Source organism: Egretta garzetta, unplaced genomic scaffold (genome assembly GCF_000687185.1).
Source record: "Egretta garzetta isolate BGI_Z169 unplaced genomic scaffold, ASM68718v1 scaffold154, whole genome shotgun sequence".
NCBI classification, from domain to species: domain Eukaryota; kingdom Metazoa; phylum Chordata; class Aves; order Pelecaniformes; family Ardeidae; genus Egretta; species Egretta garzetta.
The window spans coordinates 991,717-1,003,111 of NW_009259600.1; the positions used below are offsets into that span (position 1 = coordinate 991,717).

Sequence of the window (11,395 nt, forward strand, 5' to 3'; positions counted from 1 at the left end):
ACGAACCTGGTCTTCTCCTACAGCAGGAGGGGTTTCGCCCTCCCGGTCCCCCTCATGCCATCCATCGACTTGGGAGGGGTGAGGAGAGAGGTTGCCAGTGAAGACTGAGGCAAAAAAGTTGTTGAGTACCTCAGCCTTCTCCTCATCTGCTGTTACCAGCCTGCCGGTCTCGCTTATCAGCGGGGGTACACTCTCTTTAACCTTCCTTTTCCGGCTGATATACCTGTAGAATCCCTTTTTATTATTCTTTGCATCCCTAGCCAAGTTAAGCTCCAGCTGCGCCTTCGCCTCCCTGACCCCATTCCTACACAACCGGACCACTTCCCTATACTCTTCCCAGGATGCCTGTCCCTGCTTCCACTGCCTGTGCAGTTCCCTCTTCCTCCTTAGCTTGACCAGCATCTCCTGTCTCAACCACGCTGGTCTCTTCCCTTCTTTGCTTGATTTCTTACACCTAGGGATCGATAGCTCCTGCGCTCTGTGGACCACTTCCTTAAAGATCTGCCAGCTCTGTTCTGCTCCCCTGTCCCTGAGGGCCGTTTCCCAGGGAGTCCTACTGACTATCTCCTTGAGGAGCTGGAAGTTGGCTTTTCTAAAATTCAGGGTCCTGACTATACTCTTTGTCCTTCCCATTTCCCTCAGGAGCGTGAGCTCTACCAGCGCGTGATCACTGCAGCCCAGGCTGCCTCCGATCTTGACATCTCCGACGAGCTCGCTTGCATTGGTGACCACCAGGTCCAGTATCGCATCCCCTCGGGTAGGGGTGTCTATTACCTGGCTTAAGAAGTTGTCCTCAATGCATTCGAGAAACCTGCTGGATTGCCTACATCCTGCCGTGTTGGTTTTCCAGCAGATGTCGGGGTGGTTGAAGTCCCCCAGCAGGACAAGAGCCTGCGAGCGCGAAGCCTCCCGGAGCTGGAGGAAGAACGCTTTGTCAGTCGGCTCCCCTTGATCTGGCGGCCTGTAGTAGACACCAACGGAAGGGAAGGGAAGACCCTAACGGCCAACATACTTTTCCTCAAGTCTGTAATAGAAGCAGCAGAAACCAAAGCAGATGAGAGCAGCTGTTCTACATTGAATCTGGTCTGCCTCAGACCTAATTTTCTTAATGAAAAGAGAGACATGGTTCATAACCTGCGAAAAATTGAGAGCTTGGTAAAATTAGCTTAACTCCACCTACCTATAAAATCAGTATGTTTGTATTGAAGTAGCATTTTTCTTACTGGCTTTTGAAGGTGTCTTAAATCTACCTTGAATGAGTATGAGAATGAGAGAAAAAGTGCTTGTTTTGTGGGAAATGTTGCCCACTGGTACCTGGGGGTTTCCTGACCTTTATCTGACGTCCTTCAGAAATGGTTCTGGTGTATAATGTCTGGTGAATCGGATGAAAATTATTCAAGGAAATGCAGAGACAGGAACCTGGGGTGGCTGATGGTTCTCACATGGATTATTTATTGTACTGGTTGTAGTAATGTGCTGGCAAAGTTTTAAATGTGTCGCTCAAGCTTGGTCTGGATCCACTAAGTATTTCCATGGAGAAATATCCCTGTTGCACTAAAGTAATCTTCAGATAACTGAGATGAACATTTTCAGTGTTCCCCAAACCACCTGTAGTGTTTGCCCCCAAACCTCACATACTTTCTCCAATACATATGTTTTCCAAATAGAAGATATTCCCTGTCTGCCACCCTTGCCTTTCTTATGTTTGGGGATCATACCAACTGATACAGTGCTACTGTTATTTGCCAGATAAGTCCCTAGTATTATGTGTCATAATGAATGTGATTTTGCTTTCATGTTAACTTGAATTAAGGATAATTTTCCTTATAGGTTACTTACATTTCCTTTTTTACTTCAGCTGTGTGTGAAGACTGATCAAGACAGTTATCTGTCAAATCATTATCACAACCCAAAGTTCCTTCTAGGTTGACTTACAGGAATTTTCAGCATTTTTAAAGAAATTACTTTGTTTTTCAGTCTCCAAACCCAAGATAATCTTCTCAGTATTTTGTTTATTTCATTCCACAGGAATCATTAAAACAGGTAAAGATAGTTTCAGTCAACAACCCGTTAGTCTTTCTGAATGCCAGGAAATTTCATGCTGACTTGATAAAGATAATCCAGAAGAATAGCACGAGCAACCAGGCATGTGAAGATGTAAACAAGGTAGGATGTGTTGTATGCTTCAGTGATCATGGTGACGGTATTGAAGACCATGATTGTTTCCTTTGCATTTCTTAGAGCATGCAATCAGATATTGAAACGCATACAAAAAGGTAATTATTAAAGTTATTAATGTAGGATAGAATAAAGTTAATCTTAACCAGATTCAGTATGGGTTGTTTTCTTATTATTACTTGAAAAGAACATCTCTACTATTTCTATATACAGTCCTGTAAAAGCACTGATCCAAAGCTCTTCAAAATTTCTGGCAGAACTTACATAACCTCAGTTAATATAAGGTTGTGATTTTAAAAAGATAATGAGTAGCTACAAATCTACTTGAATAAAATGTGAGTTTTTTCCTGGAGGTGTGTCCATGAGAGATAGACACTTAATTTCTGTTTCTAACTACAAATAATTCCAGGAGAATCAGGAAGAAGGTACAAACTGGCTAAAGTTTTTCTCAAAGGTGGTGTTTCTTTTTCATTTTCTGCACTGATTGTATTGGAAAAATCAACAGTATAAAAATTACATATAACTTGGTTTTGGAGAATAGCTCCATAAGTATAGTATTTTTCAAGTTCATCTGCACGTAAATACTACCACTACCTACATTACTCCCTAAAAGGGAAAAAAAACTTACTATTTTTCTATTGTTACAATGAAGACGTTCCAATACTGTACAATGCTCACTGTAGGCAGTTTCATGCAGTTTGGCAAATTGGGCTGAAAAAATCACAGTCATTTCCTAGACAAGTTGTTAAGACAATGTTCAGCAATGTGTGTCCACCACCTCTCCTGTCTCTTGCCAGAGAGCTGTGCTACCCATACTTTGATGCGTGGCTTCTCCTCATTGAGCAGAAATTCAGCTCAGATATTGTACTGCTTTTTTTCCTTGGTTGCACTAGGCTAAGTGATTTGGATTACTATGATAACAAACCCCAAACAGAGAGAAATTACTTAGGATTTGCATGGAATTAATTTATGAGTTAATTTAATAAGTGTAATAAGTTAATAAGTTAATTTAATAAGTTAATTTATGAGTTACTTAGGAGGGAGATTTTATCCTTTGTCTCTTCTGTAAGGTACTTGGCAGGACAGCTGCCTGAAATACTGTGCAGAAATCTTTTTTGTGTAGTAAAGGTCTTTCCGTAGCACATAATGGGAGCGAAAAAAATTGCACTTTGGATTTTGTTTCTGTGCTGTATTTCTGGTTTTCTGCTGAGAACTTAGCATTCATATTGAAATCATTATAAAAAAACCCTCCATATAAAGGTAATTCTTTAATACATTTACATGTAAAAAATGTTTTCACTAAAATATTAGCATAGCAGATGAGATTGCAGAAAGTAGAAAAATGAATCAAAAGTTAATCTTATAAAACCGCTGAGTAGAATTTATCTTTTCAGGATCATCTTTCCCATTTTTTGACCACTTCTTAACCAACCTCTGCTTCCCCAAAAGCATCGTGTTCATAATATGCTTTCTAGTGGATCCAAACATGACAGAGATTGAGTCATCTAGAAAGAAAAGCGAGATGTCAGATATAACTTTAGAAGAATACTGAGAAGCATACACAGCAAATACTATATATCCAGTATTCTCTAGCAGACAGTATGATTTTGGAGAGGAGGAGTTAACTTTGACATTGAGAAATGTATTGCATTGATTTTCCCTGGTTACTGTGTATTTGACTAGTTTTCCTTTGTACATTAATAGTTCGTTGCTTTTATTTCAGTGTGAGCAGAACACATTGCTCTGTTCATTTTCCAATGGAAGTTTCCATGGTGAGTTTATTATCTATAAATGATATTAAAACCAAGCTCGATATAAGTGTGCAAATGGCTCCACGCTTTTCTATTTAATTCTGTGTGAACTCAAGCAGTCTGGAGACTAATATTTTGAGTTAGACCAAACATTCAATGAAGCATGAGTGCTAAATAATGTTAAACTCTGTTAACCTTGGCCTAACAGGTTCTATTTTTATTCTGTTCTTGACTGACTTTTTAAGATTTCAAAAGCAGGGAACCCTTGAAAACACCTTTTCTGCAGGGGTCCCTGCTTATTTTTCATGAACCACTGCGTGCATACGGAGACAGATACATGGTGGAGGGAATCGCTTCCCACATTACTGCCTGGATTCGTCTTCAGACAAAGGGCTAAGAGGCTGTTTTGCTAAGCTTTGGTCTTGGTTTTTTTTGCATTTTCAGTGGGACTCGAATATTAGTATGCAAAAGTAAAAATAGGATAAGGCTAGACACACATTAATCTTTGTGATCTTTAAAGCTACTTAGCAGAAAATCTCAGAAAGCATCAATTGAATTATCAATGACACTAATATTGTATTGTATATCAACAGAGAGGAGAATAAAGAAAAAAAAACCTAAGGGTTTGCTTTCAATTAAGGATTAAGCTGGATAATTCCACTCTTCCCACATTTTATAACACTTAAACCAAACCAGAGCACATACATTCCCATGGGAGAGCTGCAGCAACCTTTTGCAGAAGATACTTTATACAGATGACTTCATTGTGGGTGGAATTAAAATACTGCACTTATTTAAAACACTTACAAGCATTAACGCCACAGTAGAGAATCTGATTCGGGAGCTGTTGTCTGAATGTTTGCATTTATTAACTAGACTCATGACATTTTTATGATCCTACGGTGTTTAGTTTACTTGGGGGTGACAGAGTGCTTTGCTGTAACACACAGCAATGCAATGATAGTGGCTACTGAAGACTATACAGGGCTGTACTCTAAAATACTAAAAGAGTGCAAAGGACTTCATTTGTGAGGAGATTTTTGGAAGGTCTTGGCAGTCCATATTTCAGTCTTCTCTTGGATGAACTGGTTTCTCATGTTACAGAAGTTACAGACAGCACAAGACCTCTTTTCTGATTGCTTAAGTTCTGCTTTGAGGATTTTAATGCTCTGTTGTTCCTTGTACCAACCAGTCTATGGTGACCCTTCATGGGAGCTTTAAAATAAAAAGCAGAGAGAAAAAAGAAAAAACCCTATGAGAAGGAAAATAAAATGTGTGGCACAGCAATCTTTTCTTTGTCAAAATCTTTCCTTTTGGGGAATACTGATTTGCCACTGGTCTGTATCAGCAGCAAGTTAAACAGCTGCTGTTGCCCCTGCCATTGGTTAGAGAGGGAGAAGGTCTGTACATTCCCCCTGATTTGGAGCCAGGCAGCCTCTACTGCAGCGCACAGAATACATAGAATCATAGAATACATAGAATCACTTTGGTTGGAAAAGACCTTTAAGATCATCGAGTCCAACCGTTAACCTAACCCTGACATCCCACCACTAAACCATGTCCCTAAGCATCTCATCTATCCTTCTTTTAAATACCTCCAGGGATGGGGACTCGACCACTTCCCTGGGCAGCCCATTCCAGAGCCTGACAACCCTTTCGGTGAAGAAGTTTTTCCTAATATCTAGCCTAAACCTGCCCTGGCGCAGCTTCAAACCATTCCCCCTCATCCTATCGTCCATTACCAGGGAGAAGAGGCCAATCCCCACCTTGCTACAGCCTCCTGCCAGGCAGTTGTAGAGGGCGATAAGGTCTCCCCTCAGTCTCCTCTTCTCCAGGCTAAACAACCCCAGTTCCCCCAGCCGCTCCTCATCAGATTTGTGCTCCAGACCCCTCACCAGCTTTGTTGCTCTCCTCCGGATGTGTTCCAGCAGTGCAACGTCTTTCCTGTAGTGAGGGGCCCAAAACTGGACACAGTGTTCGAGGTGCAGCCTCACCAGCACCGAGTACAGGGGGATGATCACTTCGCTACTCCTGCTGGCCACACTATTCCTGGTACAAGCCAGGATGCCATTGGCCTTCTTGGCCACCTGGGCACACTGCTGGCTCATATTCAGTCAGCTGTCGACCAGTACCCCCAGGTCTTTTTCCACCAGGCAGCTTTCCAGCCACTCTTCTCCAAGCCTGCAGCATTGCATGGGGTTGTTGTGACCAAAGCGCAGGACCCGGCACTTGGCCTTGTTGAACCTCATACAGTTGGCCTCGGCCAATCGATCCAGCCTGTCCAGGTCTCTCTGCAGAGCCCTCCTCCCCTCAAGCAGGTCAACACTACCACCCAGTTTGGTGTCGTCTGCAAATTTACTGAGGGTGCACTCAATCCCCTCATCCAGGTCATTGATAAAGATATTAAACAAGACTGGCCCTAGAACTGAGCCCTGGGGGACACAGGATGCCAGCTGGGTGGGAAGGCAGCTCAAGTTAAGTAACAGGGAGAAAGGCTAAGTTCTTTGGTTTCAGAGGCAGAGGAGGTACATAGAAAAGATTACAGTGAGCAGCCTAGAAGATCTCATAAATCCTTTCTTAGTTTCCGTCACAGTAATGACAGGCAGAACGTTTCCTTTGAAATTCTGTATTCTTGTTTAGTATGTATCTCTTAATGTACATCGGATAGTACAAAGACAGTATATCTCTGGAGGTGCAAGCCCAAAAGGCTCTGGCTGTCAGGCTACCATCAGAAAGGAATTAGCACCGCTATAAATCTACACCATGAGGAAATTCTAAGTCCCCTCAAGAGTTTAAAATCTTTTCCTCTGCTCTGTCAAAACCATTTAGCTTAACCCGTCCTTACACTCCAAATTCCTTTCCTTCTTTTTTTTTTTTTTTGAGTTTTATGCATCATGATAACTAACATTTGTTCACAGAGCAATTTAAGTAAGATGTGCATTATTTTCTAGTTTTCCTTTTATGAAAGCCAGGAATCATTTATCTATGTGCTAGTTCAGGATGCATTTAGGAGTTCAGGAGTATGCTTAGTTTAACAGGTTGAAGAATGAGTATAAGACCTTCAGAAATCTTGCCAACAACTTTTTTTCTCCAGCATCAATATGTGACAGTATATAAAAAATTAACCAAACAAAAAACAGCACAGTAAAACCTTAGGAAAATTAAATGCTTCATTTTACGTATTTTTCTTCCTTATAGAAGGATATTAGGTTAAGCCATAGGCAGGCATTTAGGTATTACAGAAGTGACTGTCATATCAGAACTTGAAAGAGAGACTTATTCTGTGTATCCCATGTAAACTCTTCCAAACAAGCCAAGATATTATCCTGACTCATTTAGAAATTCAAATCTGAAAAAGCAATTCTTTAATTCTTGAGAGACTATTCCTAGATGTCTAAACAATCTCACTAATAATATGTTCTTCCCCTCATCACTTCATTCCATTGCTCTGAAGGTCCTTCATTTGTGCTTCTAAAATGTGTCATTTGTTTGACTGATACCCCAGTACATAATAGTAAAATTTTTATTGTGATACTTTGGGCTTATTTTGTTGAACGATCATTATTCTTATATGTGTTTCTTGACTATTCTGCCTTTTAATTAAAGTTTTTCATTTATCAAATGTGTAGGTGAGTCATTACAGTCATGTCACAGTGAGCGATGTGTTTTGATATTAGACTGCAGTGGACTGAATTTCTTTGACTACACTGGAGTCTCAGTGCTGCTTCAGGTATTCATGACATCAGACAAATTCTGTACATAGAAATATAAGAAACATAACACACACAAGTTATTTGGGCCAGCTACTAGTCACCTCACGTATATCAGTGGATAAACATGGCACTTGTGGAAAAAATGAACACAGGTGTATTTCTATATAAAATTATATTAAAAATAATTCTAAAGATTTTGGGGGGATGTTCAGTGCAAATATAAGTATCTGCATGTAACAGAGATGAGTTTCTGAACTTTTTATTTTTCAAATTCTAAAGCTGTCACATTTGACCCTGTCATGTCAGTTATGTCAGTTGTAGTGAAGCCATGTGTGGATTTATCCCTTTAAAATTTCAGCTTTTAATTCTGTGATTTTATCTGTACGTCCTGCTTTCCTCTAAGCCAGGGGTCTTAATGATCTCCATGTTTTCTTCTGTGGGTTACATGCCTAGCAGGCTGGGCTCCTCAGGCATTGCAGGAGCTCCAAGAAGCTCCCAGAAGACCAAAACCAGTAACCACATAATGAGCAGTTCTATATAGTGGATGAAAAATTATGTTCAGAAGATATTTCTTACATTTCCATTGGGTCTGGCGTTTAATAGATATGTAGTAGATACAGATTTAAGCGGGTATGCAAGGTTTCGTTCATATAATTTTTCTGAGTAAGATAGAAGACCAGATTTGAACTTGGCTCTCAGCCCAGGCCTTTTCTTATCCTAACCATTTTCTCAATTTACTGCAGTGATTAAGCAGTGAAGTAAGTGCTGCCTTAAAAATGTTAAATTAAAACTATGCATAGGTGGGGATATAGTAAAAAACAAAACCAGAAAAATTAAATAAGATGAGTGGGAGTTACTCTTTATTATGTCTCACCTCAAAATGTAGGGCATTCAATAAAAATATCAGATAAAATATTAATTGAAAAAATGAGGATTTGTGAAACTGATTTCCAAAAGATCTTAGAGACTCCAGATGTAGAAATTATATCAAAGAAGTGTTAGACAAATTTGTGAGAGGTAAGTCCATCATCGGCTGTGAAACGCGCAGGTTGGGAGTGCATCCTCTGAATGAATGACTGGTCCAAAACTGAGTTACCCAGAGGAGGAACACACTCAATGTGCCCTCATCGTTATGCTCCTTCCCAAAATACCATCACTGCTGCTAGAGTTGAAAGGATTTTTAGACTGCATCACATTTTTGGTTTATTTTTAAAAACAGGGTATTCTGCTGTGGTCCTCACTGAATCTCTTCTCTCAGAGTTGTTCCACTTTACATGGATTGTTTAAGCATTTTTTGAAGCAGGGACTGTTTTGGGTATTCCTCATCTGCCAGAAAAGGCCCTACTCTGATTCTACAGTTATTTCCACTTTTTTTTTTCTTACTTTCTAGCTTATTGAATATTTAGTCTCTGTGAAGTTGAACATTTTAAAGGAAAGAATAAAGAACAACTAACTTCAGAATGTAGCATGATGGTTTTGGTGCTTTTCTGATAGACTGCCGTATGTTTGAAAGTTTTCTAGGTCTGATTCGTGCCTCTGTGGACTGGTAGGTGAGCATGTGGAGAGGAGATGGGGAAACTTGCTGAAACAGGAAAATTGGAAGGGAAAAAACCTAAAAAATATAATTTAAAAAATAGGAAACTGTTGATCAAATTCAGATTTAATTCACTTTATCACCAGTAGAGCTGTAGAGTACTTTGAGGAGGGGGGAGGGAATCTGTGGGTTTGTGGTGTTTGCGTTATAGAAGGGCTCGCTCTGGTGGCTGCTGGCAGTACAGCCTCAACAGCAGCACTCCATCCTCTCTGCTTGCTTTGAACACGGTCTTTTTTGGGGTATTTTATTCTCTGTTAGTATTTTAAACATTTTTTTTTTAATTTAATGTTTTCACACAAATAGATTTACACGGACTGTAAAAACAGACACATCGATGTGTTGCTAGCACACTGCAAAGGCAAGTATCAGCTTACAGCAAAATTTTTAATGTGGTGGTTTATACACCCTCACTACCTTATCAGTGCTCATATGTTTGTTTTATTGCAGCCTCCTTGATAAAAGCAATGCAGTACGGTGGAAATCTTGAATCTGAAAATCCTGTCTTCTTTGAATCTGTTCCTTCGGCAATCGATGCCATTCAAATTCACAAGGTGAGACTTACAGCAAGGTGTTGGTCTGGAGGGCTTCTTGGATGCTCACAGCAATTTGTTGAAGTCTAGGGAAATCTTATTTACCTGGTGAACCTTTTGTATAGAAATCTTTTATCTCTATTCTCTAGAACTGCTCCTCAGCCTCTGGACTGCAGTTATCAAGTTTTTCCCTCTAGCACTCTCTGCCCATCACTTTTGCTCCTTTAGCAATAACTTCTTGGTCTTCTATGCTAGATCCAGAGGCGCTGTGTTGTGGTGCATTAATCTGGGTGCATTCTCCACTGGAAAGCTTAATGTCTTCTGGAAACACCTAACATAGCCTCTCGGTGAGGCAAATTGTCTTACACCCAATTCTGCATTACTGAAACTACACTCCTCTCTTCCTCAAGCCTGCCTTGTTTCTGTCCTACTTCACACAGAACCACACTCTTCTGACCAAAATGCTTCTGGATCCCTAGCAAGTTTGTTTTGAGCTAATTATCCCGTCTGTACCCTGCGCTGTAGTGTGCTGTGTTGTCTCACTCACGGAAAGAGGGGAGAGGAATTGTACGAAGTGGAAGAGAGCGCTAGAGGGAGAAGGAAGGCTTGGCTCAGAAACTGAGGCTTGAGGCTTGAATATGTATTTACTCGCTCCATAATTCTTGCATTCCTTGTTAAAAGGCTGTAAACCTGGGTTTTCCTCATAAACCAGTGAGCCTTTTCCACTGTAATCCCAGCGTAACTGAGCATGCATTACAAGTGGTGTGCTTTCCCATGGCTTTGTTTATGATTCCAAACATTGCTAGAGCTTGGCTTAGAGCCTTCTCCAAGAGACATTAAACTCATCATGGTCTGTGGTTTTGGGGTTTTTTCCCCTCCACTTTATATTTTAATAATTACACTAGAGTTGCCTATGGACAAAATCACTTTCCATTGATTTATCCAGATAAGGTGAATTGGCACAGTTGGTCTGGTGGATTGACCAGAAAAACATGTTCTCATCAGAGCTTTTCAAAATTTTTCATTTTGTTGCTTTGCAAAAAAAAAAAATTTACGAAATAGTAACTGCAGGGCAAAAATAATGGGGATGACTGTTGTATATTTTGTCTGGGTCTGATTAGATGAATTAGGATGATTGTTGTGTTATATGTGTCTGCATTCTTTACAGACATTAATCAACCTTCCTAACATTCTTGTAAGATAGTCATGTACTAGTGTTCCCATTTTATGGAAATGGGACATGGAAAGACCAGGACAAATGTCCAAAGTGAAAAGGGGGAGTTAGAGCTCAGAAGCCCACCTCTCTAGGAACTGATCCCATATTTCTACCAGAGCCGCTAAGCAAATCAAAACTGAATAGTGGCTTAGCAGAGTAGTCTGAAAGGCTCGCACACAGCCGCAAATTTTAAATGTAATTATGAACAGTGTATATATGCTGCTGGTGCCTCTTCAGAGTATTCGAAGTATGTGATTTGGGGTTTTTTTATGTGTTCCTTGAGTTTAACACCTGAAGGTAAGATGAACAGGAACAAAAAGGCAGGGTGAGCGCAATAGCAGCACCACACTGTAACTAACACAGTCTGTCTAGGTACTCTTTCTGTGCCTTTTTAAAATGCTGCCATCAGCAGG

At 40.3% G+C, this 11,395-nt stretch overlaps 1 protein-coding gene across 1 annotated transcript in view; it reads left to right on the forward strand.

Annotated features, from left to right (window-relative positions):
• Positions 1–11,395, forward strand: part of SLC26A7 (solute carrier family 26 member 7) — a 74,699-nt gene that overhangs the window by 62,709 nt on the left and 595 nt on the right. Inside the window, exons 13-17 of the mRNA XM_035893878.1 lie at positions 2,029–2,145; positions 3,902–3,950; positions 7,559–7,659; positions 9,540–9,594; positions 9,684–9,787. Coding sequence (XP_035749771.1) covers positions 2,029–2,145; positions 3,902–3,950; positions 7,559–7,659; positions 9,540–9,594; positions 9,684–9,787 — 426 coding nt within the window. The remainder of the gene's footprint in view (positions 1–2,028; positions 2,146–3,901; positions 3,951–7,558; positions 7,660–9,539; positions 9,595–9,683; positions 9,788–11,395) is intronic.